Source organism: Leuciscus leuciscus (genome assembly GCF_965113295.1).
Source record: "Leuciscus leuciscus genome assembly, chromosome: 3".
NCBI lineage: Eukaryota > Metazoa > Chordata > Actinopteri > Cypriniformes > Leuciscidae > Leuciscus > Leuciscus leuciscus.
Genome location: NC_138727.1, coordinates 6,546,081 through 6,561,263, shown reverse-complemented (window position 1 = coordinate 6,561,263; position 15,183 = coordinate 6,546,081). Strand labels below are relative to the sequence as shown.

The following is a 15,183-nucleotide window of genomic DNA, read 5'->3' as shown; positions in this document are numbered from 1 at the left end:
ACATTATTTTGTGCCGTGCATTACAACACGGTTCTGAGGTCTCTCCGTAAGATTCAGGGGTTAATAAACATATCAGATTAGATGGACATTTGACAGTCTCTAATGATGTTTTGGTGGGAGAGCCTCTGAAAGCAAACCTGTAAATGTGGTCTGCCATCTGCTGTTCACAAACAGACATGCATGCATTATTTTGAGAGATGTGTTATGAATTTTGGTTTCTTCAAACTGATTATAGATCTGAAAGAATAAGGTTCATGCTGAATTTACTTTTAAGTGTTGTTTTGTTTTCATGAATATTTCAGCATGGCTGCTGTATGCAGTTTGCCTTTCTGCAAGAAAAACTCTATAAATGGAAACGAGTTACAATTATTTATCATAGACCATAATGCAGATGCAAGTACCATATTCAGTGCATTTAATATTTAAACGGTCTATTGTTGATTCATTAATAACAAGATTGTATAGGCTCATGTTCACAGAAAACAAAAATGTCATTAATTAGCTGATTCAAAAACTTGGATAACAAAACTTTGAAATTCTCCTTTTCTCACAATTGCCTGTTACTTTATTGTATTTATATTATTATATTTTTTTAAAACCAACTGAGCCGTTTTTCCCACACTGTTGTTTTACCTTACATATAAATGTCATCTTAGCTAGGAAAAGGGCTGACAGAATTTTCCAAATAAATAAATAAAATAAAATGCGTGTAAATAAAAGGCAATAACATTTTTATATGGTTTATACTTTGGTTTCAGTTCGACTAAAATTATTGCGTTTGACTGAAAACATTACTGAATATGCACTCAAAATGCAAACCAACAACCAGAAATAGCCCACCGAAATATGAAATGAAGACTCCGAGTCATTTTCCGTGAGACAAACAGCTTTATACAATCATCTTTGCTGAAACAAAACAGAGAAACCCATGTGGAGCTCTGAAAGCTGTTATCCAATCAGCAGTCACCCATTTCAGAGCATGTGAACGGTGCAAAGTTGTACAGAAAGTCAAAAGCAGCAGCAGCTTTGTTGTAATGAACACCAGCAGATCTCAGTCTGAAGCCTCTGGTCTTTAGAAAGGCAGGGGAGTGTTCACACTTGGCAGAATTGGTTGGATTAAAACAAACTCTGGTGTGACTGCGATTCATTTGTATAAATGTGTGAACACCGCCATCCGAACCTTGGTGCGGACCAAAGACATGCAACCCTAAAAAGGACAGAATGCTCGAGGATACCCGTTTTTTTTCTCATCATATGATCTATGTTGGCCATCACAGTTCAGTACAGGCATCAGAACGTGTCTCCTCACAGCAGATCTTTGTGTGTGTGTGTGTGTGTGCAACGGAGGAACCGTTTTGACCACTAAAATACCACTATGACACATCCCAGCACACAGCATTGCTTTGGATGTTTCGTCACAAAATATAGGCTACATCATAAAAGCTGTGACGTTATCCTTATGCCTTTCGTTTTGAACCTTTAGGTTCAGTGTTAAAATGACAGTGTGAACGCTAAGCGAACCAGGACTAATTTAGTTTTTTGGTTCGGACCAAAACAAACCAATAGAACCGAACTACAAGTGTGAACACCCTTAATGGAACAGTTCGCTGAAAAATCATTTACTCACCCTCAAGTCTTAATCCACATGATGTTCGCTGGACTTTTCTACATTCCCCAGGCTTCAATAACGTTCACTCTATGGAGAATAGCGGCCTGGACAATCTGCGAAATCACTTTGCTATTCCGCAAAAAAACAAAACATACAGGTTTGGAAAGACATGAGAGTGAAGAAAAGACTTTTACATTACATTTTTGCCTGAACTATTCCATTAAATCGCCTGATAAACCAAACATATTAGACATACTGCATCCGCATCAGCAATGCATTTTCATCTTCTTGCATGAAGATAGAGCATATAAGCAAAAAGCATAAAGCATAAATGTGGACACATTTTATAACTCTCTTATATTCAGGTTTTAAACAGCCAGTGTAAAACAGCATTGTGAAAAAAACTATCTAAAAAGTTAAAGTGGGAGGAAAAATTGGGTGATTAAAAAGATATGCCTTTTAATATTTTTTTTAAATACATTTTCTCTTTTTTTTTTTTTATCAAATAAAACATGGACAAAAGAGTGGTTGGGTCAGCCCTAAACCTTTGGTACATTCAGCACAAATATCAGCACGGCACTGCAAAAGCCTTAATACAAAAACACAAAGATCTATCTGGTTTGTATTAATGACCTAGCCAGCCGAAATAGAGTCGACAAAGAGGATATGCTTGTATTTTTCTTCTGTTGCTATTCCAAAATTTGATGGACCTCATGGCAGTTTCAACTACACTAGTTTTTCCCTGGAAGCGATATTAATTTCTTACACAAAAATTCAGGTTATACAAAACATTCAGAACTAGAGTACAATCCAGCGTTCCTCAGCCACGGCAGTGTTTCATGAAAGGCTGGGTTGAGTTAACGCGAACGGAAAGGTCTGGAATGTATTGATATGTTTATTTTTTTTTTGTGGGCTTGATAATCCAGTTTCAAATCATAGAAGAAAACACGGTCAGACTTGAGAAAAGAGTTAAAAAAGGGAAAAGGGGAAGAAAAAAAAACATTAAGAAAGCTGCGTTCACATCAGCAAACATTCAAATCCTCTATATATTCGATGTGAAAATAATAATAAATAAGCCATTTTGAAAAGGTTTGGATTATAATGCAAAAAGGGTCCGTTTTAATTTCACGTTGACTTATTTAATGGGTATATGTGACCATTCTCTTTCAAAAGGTCATCAGAAAGGACAACAGAAAGGCCAGGGTTGGACTAGAAGGTCATAAAATCATTTTTTTTATCATTTGCACTTAGTGCTCACATTCATGATGATGTAGTGCGTCTGATAGTGCACTTTAGTGTAACATGCCCTTTTAAAACGTCACGTGTAAAAGTATATTCATTCAAAAGTGTCACAAATCTGACATGACAGCTGGACAGAAAACATATGAGACGGACTCGTGTATAAATGTGACCAAAAGAAGAGAGAACACGCATTTCGATTGAATATACAAGGCGGCGCTGTCGTGCGTGATAGTGCTTGAGGCGATCCGAGACGTCTGAAAAAGCTCACAACACAACATTTGTTCATTTACGCTGCATTGTGATGCTTCGTAAAAAGTCTTTTTACAGATAAAAAGAGTGAGAATATCAAAGTCCTTTGGGTTTGTTTTGTTCCTCGTTTTAATCCGCTAGGAAGTAACTCAGCTTTGCATTTTGGCTGGTCACGTCGTCCTCCTTCTCAATGCATTCCGGAGCCAACAGACGAAAAAAAAAAAATCACGTTTGAAAACATTCAGAGAACGTGATTGGTTGTTTTCTGTTCTGTTCGGCTCGTTTCCGAGGAAGTAAGTTTAAGTGATACGGTGTACAAAATATACGTCTAAGTGCTTCTGGTGTCTGTTTAAAACTTCCTTTGCTCTTCTAGACGTGTTGAGGAAATGTATTTGATCAGCTCAAAGTGCAAAGGTCAACATTCACTCCAAACCGAAAGTGCTGGTCTCCTCCACTGCCGTCAGCATCTTCTCGTACAGCATGGAGAAGGAGGGATACGGGGGCAGATCCAGACGATTGAAACATGTGTGAGCCCTACAAAGACAAATAAAGACACCTTTCATTTTCTGACCATATATACACATTTCCATCCACACACATTTTTAAGCGACTGTATTATGAATTGCCAGATTGTGCCATCTTGTGGATCACTTTAGCAATGACATCTGTGGCCATTATTGGACTTTTCTGGGTGGATTGTTGTAAATTGTAAACTCTAAAACAATTCTAACCTAAATTTTTTGCTTTGAATTGGCAATTAATGTTAGATGGATTTAACAAAAAAATATTTAATTTTAGTAGAAGCTTAATATTTGTTTTGAGTTTCATATATAACATTGGACACATCAGGCTTTTATTTATTGTTTTTCTGAAATACATCAAAGATTTTGTTCAGTGATCATCATATTAGAATTGATTTCTGAAGGATCATGTGACACTGAAGACTGGAGTAATGATGCTGAAAATTCAGCTTTGATCACAGGAATTAATTACATTTTAAAATATATTCAAATAGAAAACAATTATTTTAAATCATAATAATATTTTACAATATTCCTGTTTTTACTGTATTTTTGATTAAATAAATGCTGCCTTGGTTTAGCATAAGAGACTTCTTTCAAAAATATAAAAAAAAATCTTACTGATCCCAAACCATATTTATTGGTTATATTTTATTATACATATTTACCATGTATATAACACTATAATTTATAAAAAGACCACTAAATATATCTTAGTAAAATGCATATATTAATTTTATTTTATTTTATAGTGGGCATAATACATAATGAAATGCATTACGATGATGACTGAAGTTAAACAAATTAATTTAGCAAAGTTTAATGAGTTTATAGACGGCCTTTAAACTGACAGACGGACTATATATGATTTCATGGGGTCTTAAAGGCTTCTGAAATGTATCTCAAACTTTCATAATACAGGATCTTGCGTCGAGAGGCAGAAAGAGACATCACCTGGGCAGAGACGTGATTTTCCCCCATTTCTCTACACAGAAGCGGCGAGGTCCGTTGCTGCCCCTGAGGGAGGCGAAGCCTTCGTACGGGATACTGGACGTCCCGGTCACGAACTGAGACAACAGAGACATTTCAGCCACGGGTCTGAGTACACACAATTGTACACCGTCTAATAAAAAGAGCTCACATTTCTCTTCCAACACTCACCTGGAGCAATCTGAGTCTCTGCTCGTTGTTGAATCGCTCCACTGCCGCCCAGAACCAGCGAATCACGATGTGGTTGTCATGGTAACCTGGAGGGAAAAACCAATAAACTTGTTCTAATAAACTCAAAATGTGACCTGTGTGGATGACAAACACTGTGAAAGCCCACGGTCTACCATGCAGATAAAATTTCACCCATAAATCAGAAACTTCACACATCTTTCCCACAGTTTTGGACACATCATAAATACAGTCATCATTTATTACTGCTGTAGTGAACCTGTCAGCGTGTGTTGTTACCTCCTCTGTACTCGGTGTTGTTCCTCCAGTCTCCCAGATCAATCTCTGCGGTTCCTGCGATCACCAGCTCCAGCTCGCGTGCGTCGAACACCGACACCAGCCGCGCGTCCACAACCTGCATCAGTCACATCAGTCACATCAGTCATACAGATCACCAAACATCTGCTGCACATCTGCTTTATCAAATATGACGTGAAGTTCAAGATCTGCTGAAACACTGGCATTGGGTAAAGGCCTGTTCACACAAAGGACTAGTTTAAAAATCCTTCTAAATATAAAAGAATAGCAGAATCTATAACCATAACTATAGAACTATAATAATAACGGCACAGAGAAGCAATATCGCTTGAATCACTTTCAGAATGATTTATTTTCCAGCTGATAAATGATAAAAATGTTGACAGCCAATCAGAATCCATCCTGCTTTAAAGAGCTTGAGCATTATGACTAAACTTAGAATAAAAAGAATGATATCTGATGTGGATGCTAATATAGTTACTGTTATAGTTATCATTCTTGGTGTGATGGGGCATTAAGACTAGAGTAAATGGGTCACTGTACAGTTGCACCTGAAGATTCAGAGATGAAACTCATCAATCATACATTAAACCTACTGAGCTATATTAATTAATTCATCTTCTTTCTCATTTCATTCAAGGACACACTAAATAATTTACGATTTTAAAAATAAATTTTCATTCCTCATTGGCCGACTTGTTCTAATTTAAGCTAACAAAAACCAGTAACAGCAGAACTGATGAATTTTAGAATTAAGAGAGAAAAATCTATATAAGAAGAGTCTTTTAAAATTACCTTTTCATATATTTTCATATATTTTGAAATATATTTCTGTGCCTGCTCTTTTAAGATGATTTTCATAATGGGAGCAGGCATTATAATCATATAATGACTAGGCTAACTGAAGAAATTAATGAAAAGCTGACGTAATTTGACTAACAACACTGACATTTAAAATTTGACCATTTAAAAATCACAAGGTTTTTGATATTATAATAATATTATGACACAATATGTGGATATGATGTGGTCATGACTATAACCTTTAGCATCAATATTTAATGTAGTCGTAACGCTACTTATATTAAAATAGTATTTAATAGTTTATTTAATATTAATTATCATTTTTAAATGTAGCATTATTAAATAATATTAACTAACAATATATAATACATTTAACTTTTTAACATATTGCCAAATTTGATATAATTAAATTATATTAACTAACAATATTTAATCAATTTATCTCTTAACATATTGCCAATTATGTTAAAGAAAGAGTGACATAATATGTGATTTATGAAATATGTGAATTTTATAGTATTTCTTCAATACTATAAAAAGTTTGGGGTCGGTACAAATTTTTTTTTATTAATGTTTTTGAATTAAGGCTTTTATGCTCACCAAAGCTGCATTTATTTGGTTAATAATACAGTAAAACCAGTAATATTGTGAAATATTATTACAATATTAAAATAACTGTTTTCTTTTTTAATATATCTTAAAATGTAATTTCTTCCATTATCATTCCTCCAGTCTTCAGTGTCACATGATCCTACAGGATTCATTGTAATATGCTGATATGCTGCTCAAGAAGCTTTTTCTATTATGAAGTTAAATGCAGTTATATTTTTGAGGAAACCTTGATTAAAAAAATTCAGGATTTTTTGATGAATAGAAAATTCATTAAAAAAAATCAGGATTTTTTGATGAATAGAAAATTCAAAACAACAATTTGAACTTTTTGTATCAATGTAAGTCTTACTACTGAACTTTAATGTACTAGCAAGACTTCTTGCTATATTTAAGTGAGCGAGAGCATTTGCAACCAAAATTGTACAATGACCCATATCTATGAAACAGAAATTCAATAAAAGCTCATTCTGGAGAATCTCAGGGCAACTCTACATGGCAGAAGTGGCATGTTTATGTCATGTTCTTAAATAAGGATCAGTGAGGGAAAGCATCCGGAGTGTTGATTCGATTTCAGTACCTCATAAAATCCTCGCACGAGACTCTCCGTCTGTTGGACGACCCCACGCTCTATACGCCACTTCACCATGCGCTCGATGTACTCCTTCTTATTCTTCTCTGACACAGGGATATTGGCACCGCCAGTCTTCAGCTCACGCTCTGTGATCTAACACACACACACATGCTTCTGTGAGACAATGGCGAGAGGTTGTGCACACAAACAACAGTTTATAGTCACACACTGACCTGTCCGAACACCTCCTCGTTGACGGTGAAGGTCAGGTCCAGCATGTCCTCTATGTCATTGTCCTTCATCCACTGAAGACTCTGATGAAACTCCTCATCAAGATACTCCAGATCACTCAGGTCACACGGACTGCATACACCGATATCAACAAACATGAAATCATGGTCGTGATTTATGTAATCACACAGAAGTAATCATAAGTCTTAGTTCAAGCACAAGTACATTTATTAAAGAAATTTCAAATTTATGTTCAAATTTGAATCCTGAATCCTGTAATTAGGGTATAAATATATATATATATATATATATATATAAATAAAACAATTACTAATCTTTTTTTTTACAAATATTGATAAAAAATATTTGAATACAAGTAGTTTTATGGCAAAACTTGCTGCGAAATGTTTTATAGGAAATGATTATAATATATATTTTTTTAAATTAATATATATATATTTGTGAAGGGCCATTTTTTATATTTTAATTTTTGTGTTAGTACTTTTTAATTTACAAATACTCATGAGATCACATTCAAATAACATGTTATTTATAGCAAAAAAATTGACGTTTTTATTCAATTTTAACCAGATTTTGGGGGATTTTTACTATTTTCTATTTCCTAAAATATTTACCAAAAACCATATCAGAAATGTGCTTTGCCACTCACATTCGCAGTAGGCCTTTGTAGAAGGGTCGCGTGAAGAAGGCATCCAGCAGGTATTGATGGATAAGAGCGAGACCCAGAATACGCCCACTAAACCGAAACCTGACAACATCGGGATATATTTCTGTTAGTTTGGTCTATCAAAAGCCATCTTGTAGGCACAGACCGAGCCAAGTACATTCTAAATATTGGTTTTAATATTGGATGTGCATTGAAGCTTCACATGTGCCCATGAAACTGTCAAATGTGCACTCACCACTCATGATGGTTGTCGACGAAGGCAGACATGGGGCTGATCTGGACGGTGTAGGTGTCATTGGCTGAATACTCAAACAGGCCGTAGTATGGGTTAAAAAGCTCCCGTGACACCAGAAAGAAAAACTCTCGTGATGGGCCACTGTAGTCCAGTCTGAACGGGAGCAAAACATAAACAAATGTGTTGAGATCAATGAAAACAATATATACATATGTGTGTATACAGTACAACAACTTCTGCTTCAACAAATCATACTGTGGTATATTGGATTATTTGGTCAAATAGATTTTTTACAATGACAATGATATACATTACAGGCCAAAAGTTTGGAAACATTACTATTTTTAATGTTTTTGAAAAGAAGTTTCTTCTGCTCATCAAGCCTGCATTTATTTGATCAAAAATACAGAATTTTTTTTTTTAATATTGTGATATATTATTACAATTTAAAATAATTGGTTTTCAATTTATTATACTTTAAATTATCATTTATTTCTGTGATGCAAAGCTGAATTTTCAGGATCATTACTCCAGTCTTCAGTGTCACATGTGACATCCAGTCTATCACATGATCCTTTAGAAATCATTCTAATATTCTGATTTATTATGAGTGTTGGACACAGTTCTGCTGCCTAATATATTTGATGAATAAAAGGTTCAAAAGAACTGCATTTATTCAAAATAAAAATAAATATTTTCTAATAATATAAATCTTCTTTACTATCACTTTTTATCAATTTAACACATCCTTGCTGAATAAAAGTATTGATTTATTTCAAAAAAAGAAAGAAAAAAATTACTGACCCCAAATTACTGACCAGTCGTGTATATTGTTGTTACAAAAGATTTCTATTTTTAAAACATTTGCTTCTTTTTTTTTTTCTTCTTTTTTTTTTTTTTTTTTTTACTTTTTATTCATCAAAGTATCCTAAAAAAGTATCACAGGTTATGAAAACATATTAAGCAGCAGAACTGTTTCCAACTTTGATAATGAATCATCATATTAGAATGATTTCTAAAGGATCATGTGATAGACTGGAGTAATGATCCTGAAAATTCAGCTTTGCATCACAGAAATAAATGATATTAAATTGAAAACCAATTATTTTAAATTGTAATAATATATCACAATATTACATTTTTTTCTGTATTTTTGATCAAATAAATGCAGGCTTGAAGAGCAGAAGAAACTTCTTTCAAAAACATTAAAAATAGTAATGTGTCCAAACTTTTGGCCTGTACTGTATATTAATAATACATGTCATATAGTGTAAAGTCTGGTTATCTTTAAAACAAAGTGGTAACACTGACCCCTCTTCTCCAACAAAGCTGACGTAGAGTTTACTTCTCTGTAGATCTTTGCGCGAGTAACACATGATCTGATTGAAGGCGTCCTCCAGTAGATGATCTCTGCGGATTATCAACCTAAAACAAGCACAGGTTAGCATGAGTGTGAGAATGTGTTATAAATCAAGACCTCAGCGTACCCTACAGATGCTCACTTGACTTTGCCTGGACCCTGTCCGTAGCCTTTAGTCTCCAGTTTGCGATAGAAATTCCGAAGTTTGGCTTCAAAGTCCCGTTTGTACGGCGCAGGGGCCCGAGCGTTGGCTCGTTGTGTACCTGAGAGGAAGAGATCAGAGTTACAAGAGAGTTTGCTGAGAAAAGTGACTTTTATCAAACATAGATAAATGTGTATAAAATGTATAGATTATGTGGAACAATTCAGGCTTCATCAGTCAAATTTGATGGCTCTTTATAAATAAGACTTTATTTATATATTTATATATCTATATATGTATATGTATATGTATATGTATGTATATATATATATATATATATAGATAGATAGATAGATAGATAGATAGATAGAGATATATAGATATAGATATATTCAATATCACAAAAATAAGTTGTTCAAACAGCAATAGCGACACTATGCGAGTGAATCATATTTCTTGAAAGAGATCCCATTTTTTATTAATTATTCAATATACTCAACATATTCAACATATTTATTATCATTTCTCCTAGAGTCAGAAAATTTGAACGTAAAATAAATAAAATATAACTGAGATCTCCCATTATATCTCCTGAAATAAAAAAGAGCAATCTCTGAGCAATAAAAACTTCCACTGTCAATAAATAAATAAATAGCATTTTGTACATAAGGGATATGGTGCAAAATTACTCTATTCTCATAGACAATTTAAATTAAAGATAAAATAAATGAAACATAACTGAGCTCTCCATTATATCACTTTAGATATAAATGAACCACCGATGGATTGATGGATGGATGGATGGTCAGACAGACAGACTGGATGGATGGATGAATAGATAGATAGACGGAGAGGATGGATGGATGGATGGAGATTTTAAAGGGTAAAAGTAATCAGAATGGTTTGTAAGCGAGTAAAAAAAGCACTATAGAACCTCCATTACAGAACCTGTAACCAGCGGACAGTGTAATCCCTGAGTGTCAGCGGTGACTAAAGTCAGATCAGGGTTTGTTAGAGCATGATTCCCTCTGGCACCGTGATGTCCGCCACACTCCAAACAGAGTTTGGAAAATCAGAGTGTCAGTATCACGGTTTAAAAGCAGCCTGTAGGGATTATCCAAAAACCCTAGACTCCAACCACACACCAAATCCCAAATAGCGGATCTGATGGATTTGGCAGCTAACTCAAAAAATACCCAGGAAATCTGGGCAACTGAAGTCAAGCTCTACAACCAAACCAAAGCAATGCTGTGGAAGGATGGGTAGGACCAGAAACACAAATTTGCAATTATCAAATGAAAGAATTTTTTTAATATCGTAATAGTATTAATAATAAAAGTTTCTTGAAGTTTTGTAGATGAGACCGTGAGGAACTGACCAGGGGAGTTCTGAGGGGAGGAGACCGGAGACCCTCGAGGTGATTGACAGTAGCTGGGGTGCAGTAAGGCATGAGGTGGCACATACGACATCACTTCCTCTTCAAACAAGCTACAGCGAGAAAAAGAGACAAAGATTGTTTGTGTTTGGAGGCAAACAAAAAAAGATTTCTAAGATACATTTCCCTGAGAAGCCAAATTGCATTAGATATCAATTACTCATTTAATAATTTTGTTTTTTCAAAGAATGTATTGTGAATTACAGTTTTGTTTTGAGCTTAACCCTGACATATGATATAATACAACAGTTTATTGAACCATTTAGTCCAAATCTAAAAAAATAAAACAATGGTATGATATTTGATCCGTCAGGGTTTTATGGCTCATTTAGTATGATATAGGAGAATATGTAGCTTTATATATTTTTGAGGAATATTTTGAGGGGGAACGTTTTATTCAGAGGCACAAACTGAGAAAGATATGGAATTTGGTGCAGTTGTTGATATTTAAATAGCCACAAAGTTAAAATGCTGATAGCCTGTAATGTAAATGAATCAATGAGATTTGAGATAAAAATCAGTTTATATCTCCCAGTAATATGACTTAGTAAAATTATGTTTAAATGCTTAGTTTTATGATCAAAGCTCAAAACATATAATGTAATGCAATATTAATAATGATGTAACTATAAGTATAAGTATGTATAAGTATATAACTATAATACTGCAAATATAAGAGATTAACAAATAAACATTTACCAAAAGCCTGATGGATCATATTTGATACTCACATTTTAACTTGATTTTTCTATAAAATAAAAAAAGTATGGATAAACTAAACTAAATGGGGTCATCTTGAAATTTTGCTAAGAATATAAAAGTTGAGCCACCGTGCCGCCTCGTTTTTACAATTATTATACAAAATTATTATATGTGCTAAACAGTATAATCTACCAATCAGATGACAAAACACATGTAGTCGATTGTGTAGAACAGGTTTCTTAGCAAAGTTTTGATTATGTTAGAAATTTGCATATCAAATATGATACAGTAGGCTTTATAAGGTTAAACCTTTACAAAATGTATTATTTCATATTTTCTTACATCCATTTTTGCAGGGTAAATTCACATTAATCACTGGAAGAGTACCTGAGCAAAATCACCAAGTCTGCATCGCTGGAGAGGCGAGCTAAACCCGAAGCTCCCTCATTACGAATAAACTGCACCTTCTCCCTGTGGATTAGAAACGTCAACATTTTCATAACCAATAGCTCAGAACTGAGGTTTGATTTGTAATATTTCGCTGAGTCTCACCTGAGTGAGTGATTCCTAATGAGCTCAGGCTGCCTCTCCTGAAGGATCTCATATACGTTCGGCTGCCGCAAAAATGCCACTATTTTATCATTGTAGGCTATAAAGAGAGGAGCAAAGCAATTGGTGAAATGTCAAATGAAGAAGCTTCAAAAGTTATAACTTCACATTTTGATAAAACTATGCTTTATGAAGGATTTAACAAGATGAACAAAATCTAGTTCTGTCAAAACACTTCCTGATGAAGCTTGGCTTGGACCGGCTCACCAACAGGAACTACATCAGGACACTGGTTGCGATTGGCTGAGAAGGTGTTGGAGGGGCGTGGCAGTACAGCGGGTCCAGCATGCCGAGGGTCATCGCCCACCTGCAGCACAAACAAAATAGGAAGTGACCACTATTTCCTCACATCCACAGGACGTCCCACAAGAAAACATTAGTTTACTGCAGAAATACTGTATGTGTATATTGTAGCATCTAACATAAAAGTTTGTGTGTATTATATAATATATGTGTGTGTAAATATATCTATATATACATACACTCACCTAAAGGATTATTAGGAACACCATACTAATACTGTGTTTGACCCCCTTTCGCCTTCAGAACTGCCTTAATTCTACGTGGCATTGATTCAATAAGGTGCTGAAAGCATTCTTTAGAAATGTTGGCCCATTTTGATAGGATAGCATCTTGCAGTTGATGGAGATTTGTGGGATGCACATCCAGGGCACGAAGCTCCCGTTCCACCACATCCCAAAGATACTCCATTGGGTTGAGATCTGGTGACTGTGGGGGCCATTTTAGTACAGTGAACTCATTGTCATATTCAAGAAACCAATTTGAAATGATTCGAGCTTTGTGACATGGTGCATTATCCTGCTGGAAGTAGCCATCAGAGGATGGGTACATGGTGGTCATAAAGGGATGGACATGGTCAGAAACAATGCTCAGGTAGGCCGTGGCATTTAAACGATGCCCAATTGGCACTAAGGGGCCTAAAGTGTGCCAAGAAAACATCCCCCACACCATTACACCACCACCACCATCCTGCACAGTGGTAACAAGGCATGATGGATCCATGTTCTCATTCTGTTCACGTCAAATTCTGACTCTACCATCTGAATGTCTCAACAGAAATCGAGACTCATCAGACCAGGCAACATTTTTCCAGTCTTCAACTGTCCAATTTTGGTGAGCTCATGCAAATTGTAGCCTCTTTTTCCTATTTGTAGTGGAGATGAGTGGTACCCGGTGGGGTCTTCTGCTGTTGTAGCCCATCCGCCTCAAGGTTGTGCGTGTTGTGGCTTCACAAATGCTTTGCTGCATACCTCGGTTGTAACGAGTGGTTATTTCAGTCAAAGTTGCTCTTCCATCAGCTTGAATCAGTCGGCCCATTCTCCTCTGACCTCTAGCATCAACAAGGCATTTTCGCCCACAGGACTGCCGCATACTGGATGTTTTTCCCTTTTCACACCATTCTTTGTAAACCCTAGAAATGGTTGTGCGTGAAAATCCCAGTAACTGAGCAGATTGTGAAATACTCAGACCGGCCCGTCTGGCACCAACAACCATGCCACGCTCAAAATTGCTTAAATCACCTTTCTTTCCCATTCTGACATTCAGTTTGGAATTCAGGAGATTGTCTTGACCAGGACCACACCCCTAAATGCATTGAAGCAACTGCCATGTGATTGGTTGATTAGATAATTGCATTAATGAGAAATTGAACAGGTGTTCCTAATAGTCCTTTAGGTGAGTGTATATGTTTATTGTTTATATATATACACACACACACACACACACACACACACACACACACAGTATGTGTGTATTTGTTTTTATACACACACATGTATGCGCATATATACAAATAATATATATTTATATATATATATATATATATATATATATATATACACTGTACATTTAAATGTGTATATAATATATATATACACAAACTTTGATGTTAGATTTGATTAATCACGATTAATCAATTTGACAACACTTTATAAAACAATAGGCTTCAGTTGCTTTTGCATAATTCACCGGATATGTGCTCCCTAGTGAGTGTTCTTTAAAGATGAAAGCTTCATTAAGGGCCCTGTGACTAAAGATCTGACAGCTCTTTTGCTAAAGCTGAGTGGATTGTAAAACTTTCCCTGGCTTTTATTCCCCAGGTGTTTATATAAGCAGAGGGACTTTTTAATTAAGTGAGCTCATTTGCATTTTACGTTATGAAGACACAGAGGATTTAACGATTAGTGGAATAATATTTAGACACAATATGTTTACATGCATACACATATGGTCCACTGACAAACGCACTCACACAAGGGATTGTGGGTGGACTGATGTGAAAATGACACGGTGCATGCTGGGACACAGCGGAGGCCGATGCTGTGAAATTAATAAGCATATCTAAAGAGGCCTGAGAGGGTGATCTGTTCTCCACACGCCCCGACGTGACAGAACATCAGATTCCCTAATGAGAAACCTGCTGAGAGTGTTTTATCATGTACAACTAAAGATATTTTCATTAGAATATCTGATTACTGCATGTTAAGCATTTTATTATTGGTTAAATAAAGGCTTGTGTACACTACAATTCAAAAGTTATTATGCTTATGCTCACCAAGACTGCATTTATTTGATCAAACATACAGTAAAAAACTGTAATATTGTGAAAGTTTTTACAATTTCAAATAATTGTAATGTATTTTTAAATTATTGAATTATTCTGTGATGGTAAAGCTG

General features: G+C 35.2%; 1 protein-coding gene across 1 annotated transcript in view; it reads right to left on the bottom strand.

The window, feature by feature from the left end:
- Nucleotides 1–868: 868 nt before the first annotated feature.
- The window catches only part of hecw2b (HECT, C2 and WW domain containing E3 ubiquitin protein ligase 2b), a 39,590-nt gene continuing 25,275 nt past the window's right edge, over nucleotides 869–15,183 (bottom strand). The window contains exons 16-29 of the mRNA XM_082163752.1: nucleotides 12,694–12,793; nucleotides 12,430–12,526; nucleotides 12,265–12,348; nucleotides 11,119–11,228; nucleotides 9,741–9,861; nucleotides 9,550–9,663; nucleotides 8,239–8,391; nucleotides 7,986–8,084; nucleotides 7,318–7,447; nucleotides 7,091–7,237; nucleotides 5,080–5,194; nucleotides 4,783–4,868; nucleotides 4,576–4,688; nucleotides 869–3,634 (exon numbers count right to left, since the gene is read on the bottom strand). Coding sequence (XP_082019878.1) covers nucleotides 3,523–3,634; nucleotides 4,576–4,688; nucleotides 4,783–4,868; nucleotides 5,080–5,194; nucleotides 7,091–7,237; nucleotides 7,318–7,447; nucleotides 7,986–8,084; nucleotides 8,239–8,391; nucleotides 9,550–9,663; nucleotides 9,741–9,861; nucleotides 11,119–11,228; nucleotides 12,265–12,348; nucleotides 12,430–12,526; nucleotides 12,694–12,793 — 1,581 coding nt within the window. The 3' untranslated portion in view covers nucleotides 869–3,522. The remainder of the gene's footprint in view (nucleotides 3,635–4,575; nucleotides 4,689–4,782; nucleotides 4,869–5,079; nucleotides 5,195–7,090; nucleotides 7,238–7,317; nucleotides 7,448–7,985; nucleotides 8,085–8,238; nucleotides 8,392–9,549; nucleotides 9,664–9,740; nucleotides 9,862–11,118; nucleotides 11,229–12,264; nucleotides 12,349–12,429; nucleotides 12,527–12,693; nucleotides 12,794–15,183) is intronic.